The sequence below is a fragment of the Meles meles genome, chromosome 11 (genome assembly GCF_922984935.1).
Source record: "Meles meles chromosome 11, mMelMel3.1 paternal haplotype, whole genome shotgun sequence".
In the NCBI taxonomy this organism is placed as follows: domain Eukaryota; kingdom Metazoa; phylum Chordata; class Mammalia; order Carnivora; family Mustelidae; genus Meles; species Meles meles.
Window position 1 is genome coordinate 64,647,902 of NC_060076.1, and position 21,878 is coordinate 64,669,779.

General features: G+C 36.8%; 1 protein-coding gene across 1 annotated transcript in view; it reads right to left on the reverse strand.

Annotated features, from left to right (window-relative positions):
* Positions 1-6,623: 6,623 nt before the first annotated feature.
* ZNF658 (zinc finger protein 658) overlaps positions 6,624-21,878 on the reverse strand; it is a 28,237-nt gene continuing 12,982 nt past the window's right edge. Inside the window, exons 3-5 of the mRNA XM_046023843.1 lie at positions 20,947-21,073; positions 20,527-20,622; positions 6,624-12,118 (exon numbers count right to left, since the gene is read on the reverse strand). Coding sequence (XP_045879799.1) covers positions 9,216-12,118; positions 20,527-20,622; positions 20,947-21,073 — 3,126 coding nt within the window. The 3' untranslated portion in view covers positions 6,624-9,215. The remainder of the gene's footprint in view (positions 12,119-20,526; positions 20,623-20,946; positions 21,074-21,878) is intronic.

Here is a 21,878-nt window from a genome sequence, read left to right on the forward strand (position 1 = left end):
GACAAAATACAGCAACCGTTCCTGATTAAAACTTTTCAGAGAATAAGAGGGAACATTCCTCAATTTCATAAACTCCATCTATGAAAAACCCACAGTAAATATCATTCTCAAAGGGGGAAAGTTGAGAGGCTTTCTCTTAGGATCAGAAACATGACAATCATGCCCACTCTTACCACTAAATTGTTCAACATAGTACTAGAAGTCCTAGCAACAGCAATCAGACAACAAAAAGAAATAAAAGGTATTCAGATGGCAAAGAAGTCAAAGTCTCTCTCTTCACAGATCACATGACAACTTATGTGGAAAACTCAAAAGACTCCACCCCCAAAATACTAGAAAGCATACAGAAATTCAGTAATGCGTCAGGATACAAAAGCAATGCACAGAAATCAGTTGCTTTCTTATACACTAACAATGAAACTACAGAAAGAGAAATTAGAGAATCTATTCCACTTACAATGCACCAAAAACCGTAAGATGCCTTGGAATAAATCTAACCAAACTGGTAAAGGATCTACACTGTAGGAACTACAGAACACTCATGAAAGAAATCGAAGACACAAAAGGATGGAAAAACATTCTGTGCTCATGGATTAGAAGTATAAACACTGTTAAAATGTCTATCCTGCCCAGAGCAATCTATATATTCAATGCCATCCTGATCAAAATACCATCGGAATTTTTCAAAGTGCTGGAACAAACAATGCTAAAATTTGTATGGAACTAGAAAAGACCGTGAATTGCCAAGGAAATGTTGAAAAACGAAAACAAAGCTGGGGGTACCACATTACCTGATTTCAAGCTTTATTACAAAGCTGATCACCAAGACAGCATGGTACTGGCACAAAAACAGACACACAGACCAGTGGAACAGAGGAGGGAGCCTAGATATGGACCCTCAACTCTATGGTCAAATAATCCAGTGGGAAAAAAGACAATCACTTCAATAAGTGGTGCTGGGAAAATTGGACAGCTATGTACAGAAGAATGAAATTCAACCATTCTCTTACACCACACACAAAGATAAACTAAAAATGGATGAAAGACCTCAATGTGGGACAGGAAGCCATCAAAATCCTAGAGGAGAACATAGCCAGTAACCTCCTCGACATTGGCCACAGCAACTTCTTGCTAGACACATCTCCAAAGACAAGGGAAACAAAAGTGAAAATGAAATTTTGGAATTTCATTGAGATAAAAAGCTTTTGCACATCAAAGGAAACAGTCAACAAAACGAAGAGGCAACCCAAGGAATGGGAGAAGCTATTTGCAAATGATACTACATACAAAGGGCTAATACCCAAGATTTAAAAACTCAAACTCTCAACACCCCAAACTCAACTTCTCAAACTCAACACCCCAAAAACAGTCAAGTCAAAAGTCAAAAAATGGGCAGAAGACATGAACAGACACTTCTCCAAAGAAGACATATAAATGGCTAGCAGACACATGAAAAAATGTTCATCATCACTAGCCATCAGGGAAATTTAAATCAAAACCATATTGATATATCACCTTACATGAGTTAGAATGGTAAACTTTGACAAAGCAAGAAACAACAAAATGTTGGAGAGGGTGTGGAGAAAGGGGAACCCTCTTACACTGTTGGTGGAAATGCAAGTTGTAGCAGCTACTTTGGAAACCCGTGTGGAGGTTCCTCCAAAAACTAAAAATAGAGCAACCCTATGACCCAGAAATTGCACTTTGGTGTATTTACCCCAAAGATACAGATGTAGTGAAAGAAGGGTCACATATACCCCAATGTCCATAGCAGCAATGTCCACGATAGCCAAACTGTGGGAAGAGCCAAGATGCCTTTCAACAGACAAATGGATATATACAATGGAGTATTACTCAGCCATCAGAAAGGATGAATACATAACTTCTGCATCGACAGGGATAGACTAGAGGAGATCATACTGAGTGAAATAAGTCAAGAAGAGAAAGTCAATTATCATATGGTTTCACTTATTTGTGGAACATAATGAATAACACAGAAGACATTAGGAGAAGGAAGGAAAAAATGAAGGGCAGGAAATTGGAGTGGGAGACAAACCATGAGAGACTATGGACTCCAAGAAACAAACAGGGTTTTAGGAGGGAGAGGATTGGGGGTGAGTGAGCCTGGTGATGGGTATTAAGGAGGGCACATATTGCATGGAGCACTGGGTGTTATATGCAAACAATGAATCATGGAACACTACATCAAAAACTAATGATGTACTGTATGGTGACTAACATAATACTTAAAAAAAAAGAAGAAGAAATAATGGCTGAAAATATTCCAAATATGAGGAAAACAAAATATTAATCTATACATCTACAAAGTTCAATAAATTCCAATAGGATAAGGACAAAGAGATCCACACAAAGATACATCAAAGTAAAAATGTTGAAAGCTAACAACAAAGAAGAAATTTTGAAAGTGGTGTAAGAAAATGACTTACTGCATATAGGAGAACCCACTTAAGATTAACAGTTGAATATTCCTTAGAAGCTCCAGTATTGTCATCAATTATTACAGGCTCTGGATGTAATCAAATGAATATTGACATAACTTGTTAAGTGCCCAATGACTGAAGTCAATAATTTTAATATTATCAATGGCTCGTGTAGAATATATTCTATCACTTTATCCTCCTAGTTTCATTTTTTCAGGTGAAGGTATTCACTAGACTGCTCATATAGTGCAATGGGATAAGAAAGATTATATTCTCTATTAACCTCAAAGTTACCATTTAATAAACAATTGGAATTAGCAATTGACATACCTGCTTCAATAGATAGAGGGTGACAAAGGACAGGAGTGCTAATCTACAAATCTTTAGTGCTGTTTTGCCATTTAACATGAGGAACCTAAGGGTGAGTCCTCATTAGATAAATCACTGTGTTTTATTGGTGGTATTGGAAGATAAGATATGGATTCTTAATTTAGACTGCTATAACAAAATACCACAGATGTGGTAGCTTAAATAACAAATACCTATTTCTCACAGTTCTGGAGCCTGGAAGTCTGAGATCATTTTGGCAGCATGGTGGGGGTTCTTGGTAAAGGTCCTAATCCTGGTTTACAGATAGCGTCCTTGCATGCTACATCTTCATATGAAGTACAGAACAAGGGCTCTGGTCTCCTTACCTAGTAAGGACATTAACTCATTATGAGGACTCCATCCTCATGACCTCATCTAAACCTAATTACCTCCTCAATGTTCCAGACCTCAAATGCCATCACACTGGGGGATTCAGGATGGGGGGACACAAACATTCAGTCCATAGCATAGCATATGAAAAATAAATTTACATACAACTTTTTTTTTTTTTTTAAATTAAGGTCCAAGAAACATTTCAAAAACAGAAACTAGGGGAGCCTGGGTGGCTCAGTGGGTTGAGGCCTCTGCCTTTAGCTCCCAGGGTCCTGGGATCGAGCCCCGCATTGGGTTCTCTGCTCAGAGGGAGCCTGCTTCCCCTCCTCTTTCTGCCTGCCTCTGCCTACTTGTGATCTCTGTCAAATAAACAAATAAAATCTTAAAAAAACAACAACAAAACAGAAATTATATCTATTAACTTGAGTAATGGAAAGAATTCCAAGATATTGATTGGGTGGACCACCTTTTCTTTATATTTCAAATAGTTGGGCTTAACTACGCAAATGTTTTGTTGCCTATGGGGGTTGAATAGCTATATTTCTCTGTAGTTATCCAATCCAACTCTATATGACTGGGAATCACCCAAAGAATAAACCCTGGTCATTTCGTCTTGTTACCACAACTATCACTGACTTAGAGGAGAAAGGTTTATAAAATTAATGGTAAATGAGGGCAATGTATGAGACTGTTGCTGAGTGGAGAAGAGCCAACATTTGAGTGTTACAAAGGGGTAAAGGTAACTCTGATGCCTTTTGAGAGGTTTAGAACAAGTGAATAATACGCTCCTTTAGCTTAGACTCAGATATCCCCTGGGGCCAGAGACTGCCAAAATTCCTCCACTTTTGAAAGAAATGAGGCAGTTACACGATGGCCAACTTAATAAACATACTTCTAGGATTATTTTCTGTCCTCCTAATGAAAGCACAGATCAGAGCTCAGACAATGACTATCTGCAATAATACTAATGTGGCTAGGATTTTCATTTCACAGAATAATATTTATACTTAAATGATGACAGATTAACTAGGGTTCTTAATTATTCAAAAGATGTATACTGTAAAGTGCAGAACGGGTAGGCAAAAAAAAAAAAGGCAAAAATATAAAAATATCAGGAAACTCGTAGCATTATAGGATAGTTTAAATGGTACAATTCCTCACTGGTTATTACAACTCTGGAATATGTGCATGCATTTTGATCATCTATTTGAATATATGCTGTCGAAAGTCACGTTTGACATGATTGCTCTCAAACTAAGAGTGAATTTTGTTGTTGTTGCTGCTGCTGGTAGTGGTGCTGCTGCTGCTGTTGTTATAAAATGCTCTGACACAAAATCGGGGTGGGTGGACTTTGCTGTGAGGATTAAGACCTCGAATAGGCTGGAGCTAAAGTATCTGCACATGATTATCTGTTGGTTAAGGAATGAAATATATTAATAGTGTTTCTTTGTAACCAGCAGTCCAGGATATTTGGGGGCAGGTTTTAAGAGCTTATCAACAATGTTTATTAATAACAGTACGATTGATGATTTATACCTATTTTCACTGAAACCTTCAGAGTCCTCTGCTGCTGGGGCTAGTTACATAGTAAGAATATAGCCACATATCTGGCAGGGTATAAGAAACCCCAACACTAAATTCATTTTGGGCTTCTGAGTGATTCTGTGCACAGTGGCTCTTATCTGACAATAAAATTATGTTCATGTAATAGAGGATAATGGGAGCTCATGCCTGGCCCTTATCCAAACCCCATGGTATAAAGCAGCCTTTGGCTGTATGCAAATCCTTATTTTAATGATATTCCACCTTTTCCCCTTAACAAATTGTACACGTGTCAGCATTGTCATTTTGGGTCCTATCAGTCTTCTTTAACAATTTAATCCTGTTCAACTATCACTGTTAATACACCACATTTTCTGGCAATGTGGCAGTTCTGTAGTGTTAAGCTTTGTGTCCATTTCTCATTATGTATTATTTTCTTTCTCTTGAGTTGTCTATCCACAAGGCATGTATAATCTAGCTCTTTTTCCATATTCAATTTATTCAATAATTCCTTGTTTCCTTATTTTCTGTGCTAATGACTTTCTCACTGTGCTTGCTTGTTTCTGATCTATTTCTCTTGGATTTACTGCACTCTGGTCATCAAAAGTCTTCTCTAGTTTCCTGAGTAGTCTAACAAATATCTTATTCCTGTTATCTCAATAGGGACATGATTATGTGCTACCTGTGTTGTTGCATTATTATCCTCTATCAGAGGTGTACGCCTATGTTTTAAGAAGAAGTTTATCAACAAAACAGTCTTCCACATATACTCCAATCTCTCCCAGAAGTCCTGCTTTTATGAGGTCCTATTGGATTTTCACTCACATTTATATCTAACAATATGGATTGTATGTGTGCATTTACATGCCCATGTGTTCTTGCTTCCCCAGTAACTCTTGCTTCCCTATAATCCTCATAGTTTAGCTAGTAAGTGACCATCTGCCCCTACATCTTTATGTATCCATGTCATCTGCCTATCAACTTAGCCTATATGTCTAAACTTACCTTTCTAATGTTAAAACACCCATTCCTTTTAAATCTTCTGACTAGTACCATAACAATTTATCAATGCTTTTTAAAAACCCTATACAAATATTTAGCTTTTTAATATTCCACCCTTCTAAGTTTTACCTATTTCTTCTACTATCATAGATTTTAGTTATGATGACTGGACATGTTATACCTCCTATTGTTATGTGGGTTAACGTAATGATCTGGGTTGATTAGCTCATGAAATACAGTTTCTTTCAGTCCTTTTATTAATCAAAGTCCAAACTCTAGGAATTAAATGGAATATAAGAATTGGGCACCACTATGCCAATGAATATGAAGACAAAATTCTGAAGTTAAATCTTTGGGGGCAAAGGGCAATGATTCATTAATAGTCTAATAAACACTAAAAATAAAAAAAAACTGGACTATGAGCTGGATCAGTGTGAAGTTTTTAAATTCTGGGTGTTATAATTTTTAACCTATCAACATTTATATTGTTTCCAACATTAAATTCAGAAATACATAAAAAAGGTTTCTTAGATTATGTGCAGTGTGATACACTAATAACTTAAAAATTTGCGGGACATGACCTAAACCAAGTGATCAAGCTTAGCATTACCAGTGACTACTCATATTGACAGCATATACTATTAATATGATGAGCATAGAATTTTATTTCTGTGGTCTTCCTACAAAACAACACAAAACACAAAACAAAACAAATCCGTAATGCCATTGCAATCACTTAAAAAATATGAGAAAATATACCGGAGTAAAATGTTAGTAAGAGAAACTGGATGAGTATAAAGTATTGGTAATTGTTTTTAAAGATTTTATTTATTCACTTGACAGACAGCGACCACAAGTAGGCAGAGAGGCAGGCAGATAGAGAGGAAGGGAAGCAGGCTCCCTGCTGAGCAGAGAGCCTAACACGGGGCTCGATCCCAGGACCTTAAGATCATGACCTGAGCTGAAGGCAGAGGCTTTTTAACCCACTGAGCCACCCAGGTGCCCCAGTATTGGTAATTTTTATTTAAATCTAAAATTATTCTAAACTGAAGTTAATTTCTGAACAGTACTCCAGGTTTGATCATCTCTTTCATATATAAAAATCAGGCATGAGAAAGAGATTTTTTTCCCATCATTTACCTTTGAACATTGTGCACTAAGCTCAAACTGCATCAAAGTGTCAGAGACTGAGGAGATGCAAACACTTTCTCATCTGCTGGAACCTCCTTACCACAAGGAGTGCTGATTCAGTGCCTGGTGTACTAGCCATGGTGGTGTGATATTATAGCCTTTATCCAAAGGTGAGCTCTTAGTAGGGGCTCTTTTCCTTGGCAGTGAGGCTGCTAAGTGGTAACAACCCAGTCTCAAATAAGTACCTATTCTCCAATTAATGCTAAATGTTCTCCAATTAATTTTCCCTCACACATTATCAGCAGGGGATTGGGAATAGAAATCCCTCAGGCAATCAAGTGATTTATTGTCCTCGTGCTCAATCTGCCAGATCACACTTGCAGAAAGCAACATGCCCAGAGCTGAGAAATTTTGTGGTTCAGGTTTTTAAAAATGAGAACTACATTTACTTTCTTCTCTACTGACCAAACCATGTAGCCTCAAATAATGACAGACTGACCAGTATTTTCTTGGCTAAAATTATTCCTTCAAAAGTTAGTCTGGGGCATCTGGGTGGCTCAGTTGGTTGGGCAACTGCCTTTGGCTCACGTCATGATCTTGGAGTCCCAGGATCGAGTCCCGCATCGGGCTCCCAGCTCCATGCGGAGTCCACTTCTTCCTCTGACCTTCTCAGCTCTCATGCTCCCTCTCACTCTCTCTCAAATGAATAAATAATATCTTTTGGGAAAAAAAAAAGTTAGTCTGCTTTTTAATACTAATGTGGTACTTACAACATGAAAGTAGCCTTTTTCATTCCAATTCCAAAACCTGCTGTCCAAGCAGTATAAAAAGAACAATAGTTTGCAATGCTGCATAAGGTACATAATTTGAGAACACATTATGAGGTTGGAAAAAGATCCTACACAAGATGTGTAGGCTATATGAATACAAAAAGAGTACAAATATGCTGTCCTTTATAATTACACAATACAAAATAAACCATTAGTGGGATATAATGAAGGCCAAAAAACATGTAAGAATCATCCAGCCCACCTACCCATACATACAAATACACAAGGAAACTTCAGGAATCTTAGCAATCTCCAATATCCTAGAAAAACAGGGCCACATTATCAGACAGACACAGCAGGCAGGCCAAAATTTCATAGCATCAACAGCATCAAGCTGAGGGAAGCCAAAAGAACCTAAACCATAACTCAAAAAAGTGGACAGGTTCCAGAGCAGGTTTGGCTGCTGCCTTCTACTAGAATTCAACAGCAGTAATGAATTGTTACATAAACTGATACAGATATACCACATAGCCCAGAGACTAGCCACAAACATTTACTGGTATTGTCCACAGAATTCAAATTATTCCTCCATTTTTAAAACTTCGCATTCCAAGGTGAATTCATGTATAGAATATTTTATTATATATTTTCAATAAAACTTGGTGTTACATATAAACCACAAATTTAGGTACATCAGTTCTAGGTGAAGATTTTATCTTCAATTCTGAAATATACATTTCCTCAGGAAAAAAAATTATCTGAAGCAAATTTTCAATATTTGTTTAAAAATATCATTTACTAAAATATAAGATTTTGGTCAAATCTTAACTATCTGGTATTTAGTATGTAGTAAAGGCTTTTGTATTTTTCCCTGAGATTTCTCTAATTTTTAATGAAAGCTTCCAATCAGGATATTGACAGTTTTCTTCCCCATGTGAAGTCTCCAATGTACAATGGCAGGCTGAAGGACATGATATTCATAGGGTTTTGCCCCACAGTAACAGAGTTAACTAAGCTATGTGCATTTAACCAACAGAACAAAATCCTTGAGTTCAACAGAGTATAGGGGCACCTGAGTGGCTCAGCCATTAAGCCTCTGCCTTCAGCTCAGCGTCCTGGGATAGAGCCCCACATCCGGCTCCCTGCTCCTCGGGAAGTCTGCTTCTCCCTCTCTGGCTTCCTCTGCTTGTATTCCCTCTCTCACTCTCTCTGTCAAATAAATATTTGGGAAAAAAAAAAAAAGAGTTCAACAGAGTACAGTTTTGTGTGTGTGTGTGTTTTAACGCCAACTTGTGAAGATCTGTTAGTGGAGAACTATTTCACCCAGTTATTCAGATTTTGGCTTCTTTCACCTTGTGCTCTATCATGTTTAATACACATGCCAAGTCTGCCCTGGAAATACCTCTATCCCAACATAACAGGACAGAAAGAATATAAGGAGACTTTTGCAGTCTGGACTTGGATTAAATGTAATAGTGTCATATTCCATGACCAGTATCACTCAAATGAAATACTGGGAAATTAGACAAACTATGTGCCTAGTGGAAAAGGAAATGTTTAAGGGACACAGTCTGCCAGTCTGTGACATGAGTTTTACTGTGTGTTATCAATTAAGGTATGAATCCCTTCAGGACTTCCCAAATTCACATGTAAGGGTTTCCTCTCTGGTGTGCATTCTGGTGTGATGTACCCTAAGAGCTGCCTTACGGATAAAAGTTTTCCTGCATTCATTACATTCATAGGGTTTCTCTCCTGTGTGAATTCTCTGGTGTACTTTGAGAGTTGAATTTTGTGCAAAAGCTTTCCCACATTCATTACACTCATAGGGTTTCTCCCCTGTGTGAATTCTCTGGTGTGCACTAAGGTGTGACTTCTGGGAGAAAGTCTTCCCACATTTATTACATTCATAGGATTTTACACCTGTGTGAGTTCTCTGATGGACTCTGAGGGTTGAATTATGGGCAAAAGGTTTCCCACATATATTACACTCATAGGGTTTCTCCCCTGTATGAATTCTCTGATGTGCGATAACATATGACTTCTGGGAGAAAGTTTTCCCACATTCATTACATTCATAGGGTTTCTCCCCTGTTAGAGTCCTCAGATGTGCCTGGAGGTGTGATGTCTTGGAGAACGTTTTCCCACACTCATTACACTCATACGGTTTCTCCCCTGTGTGAATTCTCTGATGTGCCCTGAGGGCTGAATTATCAGCAAAAGTTTTCCCACATTCCTTGCATTCATAAGGTTTCTCCCCTGTATGGATTCTCTGATGTGCACAGAGGTGTGTTCTTTGGGAGAAAGTTTTCCCACATTCATTACACTCATACGGTTTCTCTCCTGTGTGAATTCTTTGATGAACTATGAGGGCTGCCTTATAGATAAAAGTTTTCCCACATTCATTACATTTATAAGGTTTTTCCCCTTTGTGAATTCTCTCATGTCCACTGAGGTATGATTTCTGAGAGAAGGTTTTCCCACACTCGCTACATTCATAAGGTTTTTCCCCTGTGTGAATTCTCTGATGTGTACTGAGATGCGTTTTCTGTGAAAAAGTTTTCCTACATTCATTACATTCATAGAGTTTTTCCCCTGTATGAATTTTCTGATGTGCTCTGAGAGCTGAATTATGGGCAAATGTTTTCATACATTCATTACATTCATATGGTTTCTCTCCTGTATGAATTCTCTGGTGTACTCTGAGAGCTGAATTATGGGCAAAAGTCTTCTCACAGTCACTACACTCATAGGGTTTCTCCCCTGTGTGAATTCTCTGATGTGCTCTAAGGGCTGAATTATGGGCAAAAGATCTCCCACAGTCATTACATTCATAGGGTTTCTCCCCTGTATGAATTCTCTGATGTGCTCTGAGAACAGATACATGGGCAAAGGACCTCCCACATTCATTGCATTCATAGGGTTTCTCCCCTGTGTGAATTCTCTGATGTGCTCTGAGGGTTGAATTATCAGCAAAAGTTTTCCCACATCCATTACATTCATAGGGTTTCTCCCCAGTATGGATTCTCTGATGTGCACTAAGGTGTGTCCTGTGAGAGAAAATTTTCCCACATTCAGTACATTTGTATGGTTTTTCGCCTGTGTGAATTCTCTGATGTGCTCTGAGATGTGATGTCTTAGAAAAAGTTTTCCCACATTCAATACATTTGTAGGATTTCTCCCCTGTGTTAATTCTCTGATGTTCTTTGAAATGTACTATCTTGGAGAATGTTTTCCCATGTGTATTACTTTCACAGAGTTTCATTCCTGTATATGTTCTTTGATGTACTATGAGAGCAGGCTTCTTATAAGGTTTCCCATATCCACTGTTATCATAATCCTTTGTGCGAACTGTCAGATTTTCATGGATGTTTGACTTTTGGCAGAAAGTTTTCCCACATTTATTACACTCATAGAGACTGACCTTCATATCAGTTCCAGGATAATGAATAGGGTGTGAACTTGAACAAAAAGAGTCCCCACGTTCCTCAGGTTTCTCCCCTGATTGGGTCCTCTGATGACTGAGTTGTGCTTTCTGGTAAAAGGATTTCCTGCATTCATTACATTCAAATGACTTCTCTCCAGTTTCATTTTGCTGATGTACACTGACAGCTGAGTTTTGATGGAAGGACCTCCCATATTTATCACATTGGTAGGGTTCCTCTTCTGTGTGAGTTCTCTGACACACTATAAGGTCTAATTTCTGGTAGAAGGCATTTATACATCCATTATATGCACAAGATTCATCTTTAATTTGTGTCTTTTTTTGTACTGTATGGGTTGAGCTCAGGATCATGTTTTCATCACACTTACTGCTTGCAAAAGCACCCTGTTCTTTAACAGTTCTCTGAGATTGAGAGAGAGACAAGATCCTGCTGAAGTTATTCCCACTCTCATTATATTCAGAGTTTGTCAGAGCCATGTGAACCTTATTATAATTCACAGTGGTGGTTTTATCACAGGATTTCCCACATTCATTAAGATCAAAGCATTTCTCTCTTGTGCCAGTTCTCGTGTAGTTAAATAAAGTTGCTTTATCACAGGTTTTCCTAAGTTCATCACCCTTATACGATTCCTCTCCTATAATAATGAGAGTCTTACCATGTAAAACTTTCCCAAATTCATTACATTCAAAAGACTGCTCCAGGCTTTGAAGTTTCTGATGATCTTTCCTATTACTGAGAGGTTTCATGTTTCTATTATAATCATAACGTTTCTCTCTAGTATGAGTTTTCTCATCTTTCATATCAAGCTGCAACTTTTTGCAAACATTCATGTAATCAGCCTTCTTTCTTGAATAGTTTTTGTCACTAATAATTAATTCAGAAACAACTTGCAAATTCATTCTACATGAGTTACATTTACAGGGCATTTTTTCAGAAGAATTTGGAATTATATCCAGAATAAATGGTTTTTCTAAAATTTTCTGCCCATCCTTACTCAATGTTTTGTTATCAGTGAATATTACTTGCCACAGAGGTTTCTCTTGTTTTTCCTGGTTCCCCTCAATGTGAATATCAACACTGAAATATCCTAAAATGAGAAAAATTGGAAACATCTTTATATCTTGTATTTCTTATGGAGAGTAACTTACAGCCATGTTTGTTATGTACTGTATTCTATTACAGGTCACATTTCCAAAGATCAATAATTCACACACATAGAGAAAAGACAGATATACTTCTTCCACATCCATGGAAAACAGGTATTATTTCCAGTGCTGGCCAATAATGAGTAGCTAGCTCCTTTCTTCCCCAGTCCTCCCTTTTACAATGAACAAATCCCTGGACAAGCAATAAATCAGTAACTAAATCAATAGTAAGTAAGTCAGTAAGATGTTACAAAATGGAATGTGTACTTTGGAACTCAAGAAATGACAGAGCAGAGGATTCCAAGGTTGTTCTCTCTGCTTCCCATATATCTTATATGGGGCACTGGAGTGTTGGAAAAGGCTGCAATCCAAAGTCAACAATATACATAACAAAAAGAACTACAAGAAAAGTCTGTTCTTCTTGCCAAAGGTCTGAAGAAAAAAAAAGAAAAAAAAAAAAAGGTGGCTTAACAGAAAATCTTTTTGGCAATACCCACCCTGCTCAAGCCAAACAAAAACAGGTGTAACTGGAAATGAAAGTTCCACTGCCACGAGTATTAAAGACTGGATACTCTTAGAAAACTTCTTTCCATGAGCCAAAACTAAGAGCTCACTAGAAAGATCATGAAAAATCCTAGAACGTTCCACTCACAGGACATTCAGAGATGTTAACAGCAACCACACCCAAAATTCTTCCTGGAACCACAATCCTATCAATTCTATAGGATCCATGATAGCAACAGCAATAAATCTGTTGTTTTAGGGCACTTATGGCAACACAGCAGATAGGGGAAGGAAAGAAGGTCAAAGAGGCAGGAATACTACAATATTACAGCTACAAGGGATGAAACAGCATTTGGAATAACTATGTTCTCAAAACCCAAGAATGCAGTACATTTAAAAAACAGTTTAATTTACATTACTCTCAATATTCTTTACATATTCTCTCATATGAAATATTCATCACAGCAGAATGCATTCTATACTGCAAGAAAAATCTTCACAAATATAAAAGAACAGAAATCAAAGTATAATCTCAGGCCATCAAGAAATTATACTAGAAATCAGTAATACAAAGTCACCTGGAGAAACACAAAATACTTATAAATTAATATACTTCTAATTAACCCACTGGTCAAAAAGAAAATTTCACAGGAAATTAATATAGAATTGAACGAAAACAAATAATATTTAGGACATACAGAAATTTGTGGGATGGAGCTAAAGTAGTGCTTAGAGATAAATTTATAGCTTAAAATTTTTTATATTAGAAAAACTCCAATCAGTTACCCAGTTCCACTTTAAGAAACTTGACTAAGAGAATAAATTTAAAAAAAGCAGAGGGAAGAAAATAATAAAAACTAAAGAAAATGAAACTGAAAATGGGAAGCAGAGAAAACTTAATCAAACTAAAGTTTAGTTCACTGAAGGTTTTTTTTTAATGATTTAAATGAAAAGAGGAAAAAAGAGAAGTCACACAGTATTTATATCAGAAAAGATAGAAGACAGGATATAAGACTTATACAACAGATACTAAAAAGATAATAAAAGAATATTAAGGGAAACTCTGTGCCCATATATTGACTATTAAAGTGAAATGGACAAATTTCTTTAAAAAAACAAAAACTACCAAATTCATTCAAGAAGGAAGATATAACTTGATATAAGATATAACATGTCAGTATCTATTCAAGAAATTGAATTATGTGGTCAACAAACACATTGCACCAAGAAACAGCTCCAGGATTAGAAGGCAGTAACTAATGAATTCTGCCAAATATTTTTTTAAAAATGTTAAATAATCTCTTCTGGAAAATACAAGAAACCTACAGACCAATATCCCTCATAGCATAAGTGTAAAAATTCTCAAAAACAAAACAAAACAAAACAAAACAAATCTCAGCCACAGCAACGTTCTCCCTAGAAACGTCACCAAAAGTAAGGGAAGCACGGGCAAAAATGAACTATTGAGACTTACTTCATCAAGATCACAAGCTTTCGCACAATAAAGGAAACAGTCAACAAAACCAAAAGACAACCGACAGAATGGGAAAAGATATTTGCAAATGACATATCAGATAAAGAGCTAGTATCCAAAATCTATAAAGAACTTCTCAAACTCAACACCCAAAGAACAAATAATCCAAACAAGAAATGGGCAGAGGACAGGAACAGACATTTCTGCAAAGGATTCATCCGGATGCCCAACAGACACATGAAAAAGTGCTCCACATCACTTGGCATCAGGAAAATACAAATCACAACCACAATGAGATACCACCTCACACCAGTCAGAATGGCTAAAATTCATCAGTCAGGAAACAATAGGTGTCACAATAGCCAAACCATGGAAAGAACCTAGATGTCCACCAACAGATGAATGGATAAAGAAGATAAAGAAATTGAATGTACACACACACAGAGACACACACACACACAGAAATACTATGCAGCCATTAAAAAAACCCCAAATTTGCCATTTGCAATGATGTGGATGGAAGTAGGGAGTATTATGCTAAGTGAAATAAGTCAGTCAGAGAAAGACAATTATCATATGATTTCTCTGATATGAGGAATTTGAGAGGCAGGGTAGGTGTTCATGCGGGGACGGAAGGGAAAAATGAAACAAGATGGGACCAAGGAGGGAGAAAAACCATAAGAGACTTTTTTTTTAAAGATTTTATTTATTTATTTGACAGACAGAGATTTCAAGTAGGCAGAGAGGCAGGCAGAGAGAGAGAGAGGAGGAAGCAGGCTCCCTGCTGAGCAGAGAACCCGATGCGGGGCTCGATCCCAGGACCCTGGGATCATGACCTGAGCCGAAGGCAGAGGCTTTGGGCGCCACCCAGGCACCCCCCATAAGAGACTCTTAATCTCAGCAAACAAACTGAGGGCTGCTTGGGGGAGAGGGGGGCGGGAAGGGATGGGGTGGACAGGTGATGGACATTGGGGAGGATATGTGCTATGGTGAGTGCTGTGAATTATGTAAGAATGATGATTCACAGACCTGTACCCCTGGGGCAACTAATACATTATATATTAATTTAAAAAAACAACAGAGCAATGTAGAAAATGTAAAAAAGAAATGATATATCAGGATAAAGGGGGATTCATACCAAGAATACAAACTGTTGAGATATTTAAAAGTCAATGTAATCCACCATATTAATCATCTAAAGAATTAAAACCACATAATCAAATAATTTAAGGCAAAGATATTTCACAAATTTCAAAATCAATCCATTAACCTACTATAAAGGGAATTTACAAAAAGCCTATAGCTAACATTATGGTTAAGAGACTGAATACTTGGAGCACCTGGGTGGCTCAGTGGGTTAAGCTTCTGCCTTCAGCTCAGGTCATGATCTCAGGGTCCTGGGATCAAGTCCCACATTGGGTTCTCTGCTTGGCAGGGAGCCTGCTTCCCCCTCTGTTTCTGCTTGCCTCTCTGCCTACTTGGGATCTCTCTCTCTGTCAAATAAATTTTAAAAATCTTAAAAAAAAAAAAAAAAGGGAGAGAGAGTTTGAATACTTTAATTCTAAGATTGGAAAAATATGGGTATCTAGCCTCAGCACCTCTATTCCAGACTGTACTGGAGGTTCCCACCAATGCAGTATGGCAAGAATAGAAATAAAGATACAAAATCTATAGAGAGACCACAGAAAGATCTTCAAAAAAGCTCCTTAATAAGTGGCAAAATACAAAGGCAAGGGCAAAATACAAAGCTGATACACAAAAGCCAATCATGTACAAACAATTATCACTGGAATTTTAAATCAGACAAAGAATATAATTTATCATGGTGCTAAAAACAAACCCCAAAATAGTTGGTATCTATATTCCAAGAACTACTGATAAAAGGAATAAAATAAATTATAGATAAAGGGAGATGTGCATTTCTTTATGGATTGGATTTTAAGATGTTAAACCTCTGGGGGTGCCTGGGTGGCTCAGTGGGTTAAGCCTCTGCCTTCGGCTCAGGTCATGATCAAGCCCCACATTGGGCTTTCTGCTCAGTGAAGAGCCTGCTTCCCCCTCTCTCTCTCTGCCTGCCTCTTTGCCTACTTGTGATCTGTCAAATAAATAAATAAAATCTTTAAAAAAAAAATGTTAAGCCTCTTTAATTTGATCTATAATCAATACAATCCCAGTTGAAAAGCTGGCATGCTTTTTTTAAATATCAAAAAGTTCACTTTAAAATTTATAAAGAAGAAAGTTGGTGGACATTAGCTGATTTCAAGGTCTAACTAAGAACTTACAAAAACTGGGGTACCTGGGTGGCTCAGTGGGTTAAGCCTCTGCCTTTGGCTCAGGTCATGATCTCAGGGTCCTGGGATCAGGCCCTGTATCTGGCTCTGTGCTTGGCAGGGAGCCTGCTTCCCCCCACCCCCCGCCTGCCTCTCTGCCTACTTGTGATCTCTGTCAAATAAATAAATAAAATCTTAAAAAAAAAAAAAAAGAACTTCCAATAATAAAGCTAATGTATCGGCATAAGGATAGCTAGATGAATTAAAAAATACAGATACCACAGAAATACAGTCTCATATGTATAGAATATAAGTACAAATATACACACACACATAAACTTATGTACCATATACAAAATATACATTTACCCATTTTCTAAGAACAATGGAAATGCTATTCAGTAGAGAAAGGATAATCTTTTCAATAAATGGTGCTAGAATAACTGGACTCTCCTTTTCAAAAATTTAAACTTGACACCTATCTCATCCTGTCTATGAGAACTAAAACCAAATGAATCACAAAATGTAAATTGTGAAATGTAAAATTTTCTAGAAGAAAACATGAATAAATCTGTCCTACTTTGAGTTTGGATATTTCTAGACAAAACAACAAATGCATAATCTTTATGAGAAAATTAATAAACTAATCAAAATTAACATTCAACTTTAGCCAACCTCCTCTGAAATCACGCCAATAAAAGAAGTGCAATGCAGTTTCATTACTGCCAAGGGTGGACAAAAGTCCACGTTCCCCACTAACACCTCCGCCGACACCTCTGGGAGTTGGAGGAGTAGGCTACCAAATTAACAATGGGAGGGGTGAGATATCAGGGTCCCTACCAGCCTTCTCCTAACAGTAACCACCCTGTATTTCATCAGGTACCACGGTCCCTAGCTCACCTTCTTTGTTTTGTAATCTTTCAGAATATTACATTTATTCTATATATACGCACCATATGTATTGACACATGATACACACAATATAAATACATATATATACACACATATATAAATACACACATAAATAGATATGCACACATACATACATTTAGCTGTACTTAGTGGAGAGTAAAATGGAATACATTCACTCCATCTTCCCCTGGTTAATACTCTTGTATCTTATCAATTCCTTCCCCAAGCAGAGTCACAAACACATTCTCCTTATTATCCTATAGAATATTTCTAGTTTTGCTTTGAAGAAAAATCAGGCCTTTAAGTCACCTGAATCCCATTTTTCGTTTAGACCCATAAGGTTACTTTGCGATTCCTTCTCCACTGTTTTGTGGGGATAGTGCCATCTAACAAGACTGATTATCTATGAAGTATATTTTTTTTCCTTGAACTTCCTTTTCTGTTTCACTAATTTATTAAACTATCCCACTTCCAGTTCCATACTACTTAACTCTCAGAGCTTTACATATGAGATAGAGCAAATCCTACCACAACATTCCTATGAATGAAATTTTCTTTGATATTCTACTATTTATAATTTTGAATTTATTATATAAGTGCTTCTTTTGTCTGTTAGGGTTAGCTAAAATTTCATCCCTTTCACTGTTTTTTTTTTTATTCTAAGAAACATTCTATAATTTCTCGGTCTTCCAGTTTATTAATTTTTAATTTCACTTTTAAATTCTCCTTGTGTTAGTATATTTTTATTGTTCTCGCTTAATTACAAGACTACCATTTTAACTCTGTTCACTAACTTAGCTATAGCCTAAGGTTTATAATGCACACATTTATTTTATAAATGTCACACAATTTTGGACTTGATGGCCTTTTTTATACATTGTTTAAAAGAGATAATTTTAAAATGTCCATGTTAAGAGTTTTTCGTTTACTCATCTTATTAATTTCTAGCTTTATCAAAATATGTTGAGAATATTACTTATGGGATTCTAAACTAAACTTACATTCTAAACTTAACAGGTTTTCTTTATAGATTAACAATATATTTTCACTATCTTATGATTAACCTATGGGAAGGTGAAAGGCTTGTTCTTTGATCAGGATACACATACAAATACACGGTTCACTTTTTTTTTTTTAAGATTTTATTTATTTGAGAGAGAGGGAGAGAAGGAGCATGGGGAAGGAGCAGAGAGAAAGGGAGAAGCACATTCCCTGCTGAGCAGGGAGCCCAACACAGAGCTCCATCCCAGGACCCTGAGATCATGACCTGAGCTGGAGGCAGATGCTTAACTGACTGAGCCACCCAGGCACCCCGAGTTCACTCTAATATAAGTATCATTTACATCCCATATAGGCATACTTACTTAGTGTTTATAGTATCTTTAATCAGATGAGGTACATTATTATCTCCTAACCCTGGTGAATTTTAAATTCTTAGACCTCATTATTTTGTGTTTTATAATAGCTGGTATGATACTCTTTGGTGCAGTCATTCAAATGCTTAAGGGTTTACTGATCAGGGAGCCTGGCAGGGGGTTCAATCCCAGGACCCTGAGAAGATGACCTCAGCTGAAGGCAGATGCTTAACTGGTGAGCCACCCAGGCACTAAGTTACTGCATGTACTGTCTACATTCAAGCCTGAATAACATGAAACTCTAATTTTTTTCATTTTTGACTTAATAATTTTACTATTCTTTTACTGCAATCTTTCAAACATACTTATTTCTTTTAGGCAACCAATACGATCAAATCACTTATATACATTGACTAGGAAATATGCTTAATCTAAAAATTATGCTGTCTGGCTCAACAGCTTCACAACAAAAAATTTCAGTAAACGCATTTAGGATGATTTCACTCTTTTGCTCTAAGAATTCTTTGAAACTCTAATTTTTGAAGTTCCTGAATTTATCAGTTTACACCAAAATACCAATAAGTATATGAAAAAATGCTTGACATCACTAGTGACCAGGTATGTTGTTATGGAATGAATTACACCTCCCCCCCAAATTCTTATGTTGAAGCCCTGGCCCTCAATGTAACTGTATTTGATGGTAAGGCCTTTGGGGAAATTAAGGCTAAATGAGTTCATCAGGGTGGGGCTCGATGAACTTATAGGCTTGGTGTCCTTGAAAGCATAGGAAGAGACACCACAGTCTCTCTCCACAAAAGCACAGAGGAAAGACTACAGGGGTCACAGTCAGTAGAAGACAGGAAGAAGCATTACCAGAAATTAAACATGTTGGCAGCCTGATGTTGGACTTTCAACTTCCAGAACTATGAGAAATAAATTTCTACTATTACGCCACCCAGACTATGATATTTATTATGCCAGGCCAAATGACTAGTACAAAAATGCACATCAAAACTTCAATGATATACCACTTCACATCTACTAAGATGGCTAGAATAATAAAGTCAGATAATACTAAGTGTTGGTGAAGATGTAGAAAAATTAGAACCCTCATATGCTGTCACTAGGAATGAAAAAAAAAAAAAATAGGCAGGCACTGTGGAAAATAGTCTTGAAATTCTTGAAACAGTTATCATGCAATCCAGCCATTTGAATCAAGTACAACTCAATAAGAGAAATAAAAACGTTATGTCAAAAAAAAAAAAAAAATCTGTGCAAAAACTTGTAAATGAATGTTTCTATCAGCATTACTCTATAGCCAAAAGGTAGAATCCTAAATGTCAACTGAATGAAGAATGGACAAACAAATGTGGCAAATACATGCAATGAGACATTATTTTGCCATACAAAGGATGAATCAAGTACTGATATATAAGAACCTTGTAATCCTATGTGAAAGAAATCTATCATAAAAGACCATATAATGTGTGACTGCATTTACATGAAATGTCTGCAACAGGCTCATCTATAAAGACTTCAGAAAGTAGATTAGTGATTGATGGAGCTGCAGAGGAAGGGAGGATATGGAGGTAATAACTAAAAGGTCTCTTCTGAGGTGATGAAAATGGAGTGTGGTGATATTTACACTTATCTGTGAATATATGAAAAGCCACTGAATTGCACCCTTTAATGGGTGGATTGTAGGATATGTAAATAGTATCTCAATAGAGCTGTTTAAAAGGGTAAAACAACCAAACAAACAAACAAAACTTTCAAAGGTATTCCCCTAAAAGTTTAACTACCCCAAGTGTTTCCTTCTGTCAGTGTTCACTCACCTGGGTACCTCTGGTTTAGGAATTCTTCCTCTAAGGACCAGGGCTCTTCTCCTTGCTCCAACTTGAAGATCATCTCAGGTTTGGTGGTGCAACACCCTGTGAACATGACAATTGAGGAGATATATATATAGATATATATATATATAGATATATATATACCAGATCCATGGGCTTTTTTTGGTTTCCAAAAGTGGTGAAAGATATAGCAACAAGAGCAGCAAAATAAATGTACATATTTGAAGTACCCCATGGGAAAGTCAACACATAAACATTGTGCCTATCTCCTAAAGGCTTCAGGTACCTTAGACCTCCTGCTCAAGAGCCAGTACAACATTAATCTCTACAAGGAGACCATGTATTTTGATAACTTAAAAAAAGGAAATTTAATTTAGACAAAGTCCCATAATAAGGTCTGCTCACCCACTGAGATGAGGTGGCTATAGTTCTCTAGCATCACATCTCTGTACAGGGTCCTTTGAGCAGGGCTCATGTACTGCCATTCATCCTGGGTAAATTCGACAATCACATCTTCAAATGACATGGATCCCTGTAACAACACAGTTTGTTCAAAGATTCAGAATCATATGACAAGGAAAATATCTTTGAGAACAACTACTGTTTACTCTAAAGCTCTAAAAGATATGGTTATCAAATACACCTATTTCTGACCTAATTTTGTCTTTAACTGGGGAAGTGCTCAGTTAAAAAGATTTTTAACATACTGTAATTCCTTTATATGTTTATGAACTATAGATTTTTTAAGACAAAAAATTCAATGTAAAGAGTTCCTACAACTCTTCCTCTTCATCCCAAGGTACTGTGGGTATTCTAGAGAATTCTAAGATGTTCACTCCCTCCTCAGACATCATCATTGTAAATAATGGGAGACAAAGAAGATACATGTAAGCTTTGGAGATATTTTACATGATCAAACTAAGGTATAAATACATATATAAAGATATATAAATCTAGAGCTCATGAAGAGCAAAGAACAACTTACCAAGGATTTGGAATTACAGAGATCAATATAAGTGATATTATTTACTCTGAAGTAACAGCAATGAATATAAGGATAGGGATTTAATTACAGAGTAGCAGCAGCAACCAATCTGATAATTACTTCCTTGTACAACTGTACACTTGTACAATTTGTACAATTTTATAATTACTTTCTTGTACAACCACCCTGTCTAACTAAATGAGCAGCTTCTGGAATGTTGATGTCAAACACTGACATTTAGGAAACAAAAGGAAAAAAAAATGTGTTAGAAGTTCTAGTGAGACAGATCTGTTCATGTTGCTCCTGAATGGTCTGTAAACATAAAGCTAGAACCATCCCTTAAACTAATACA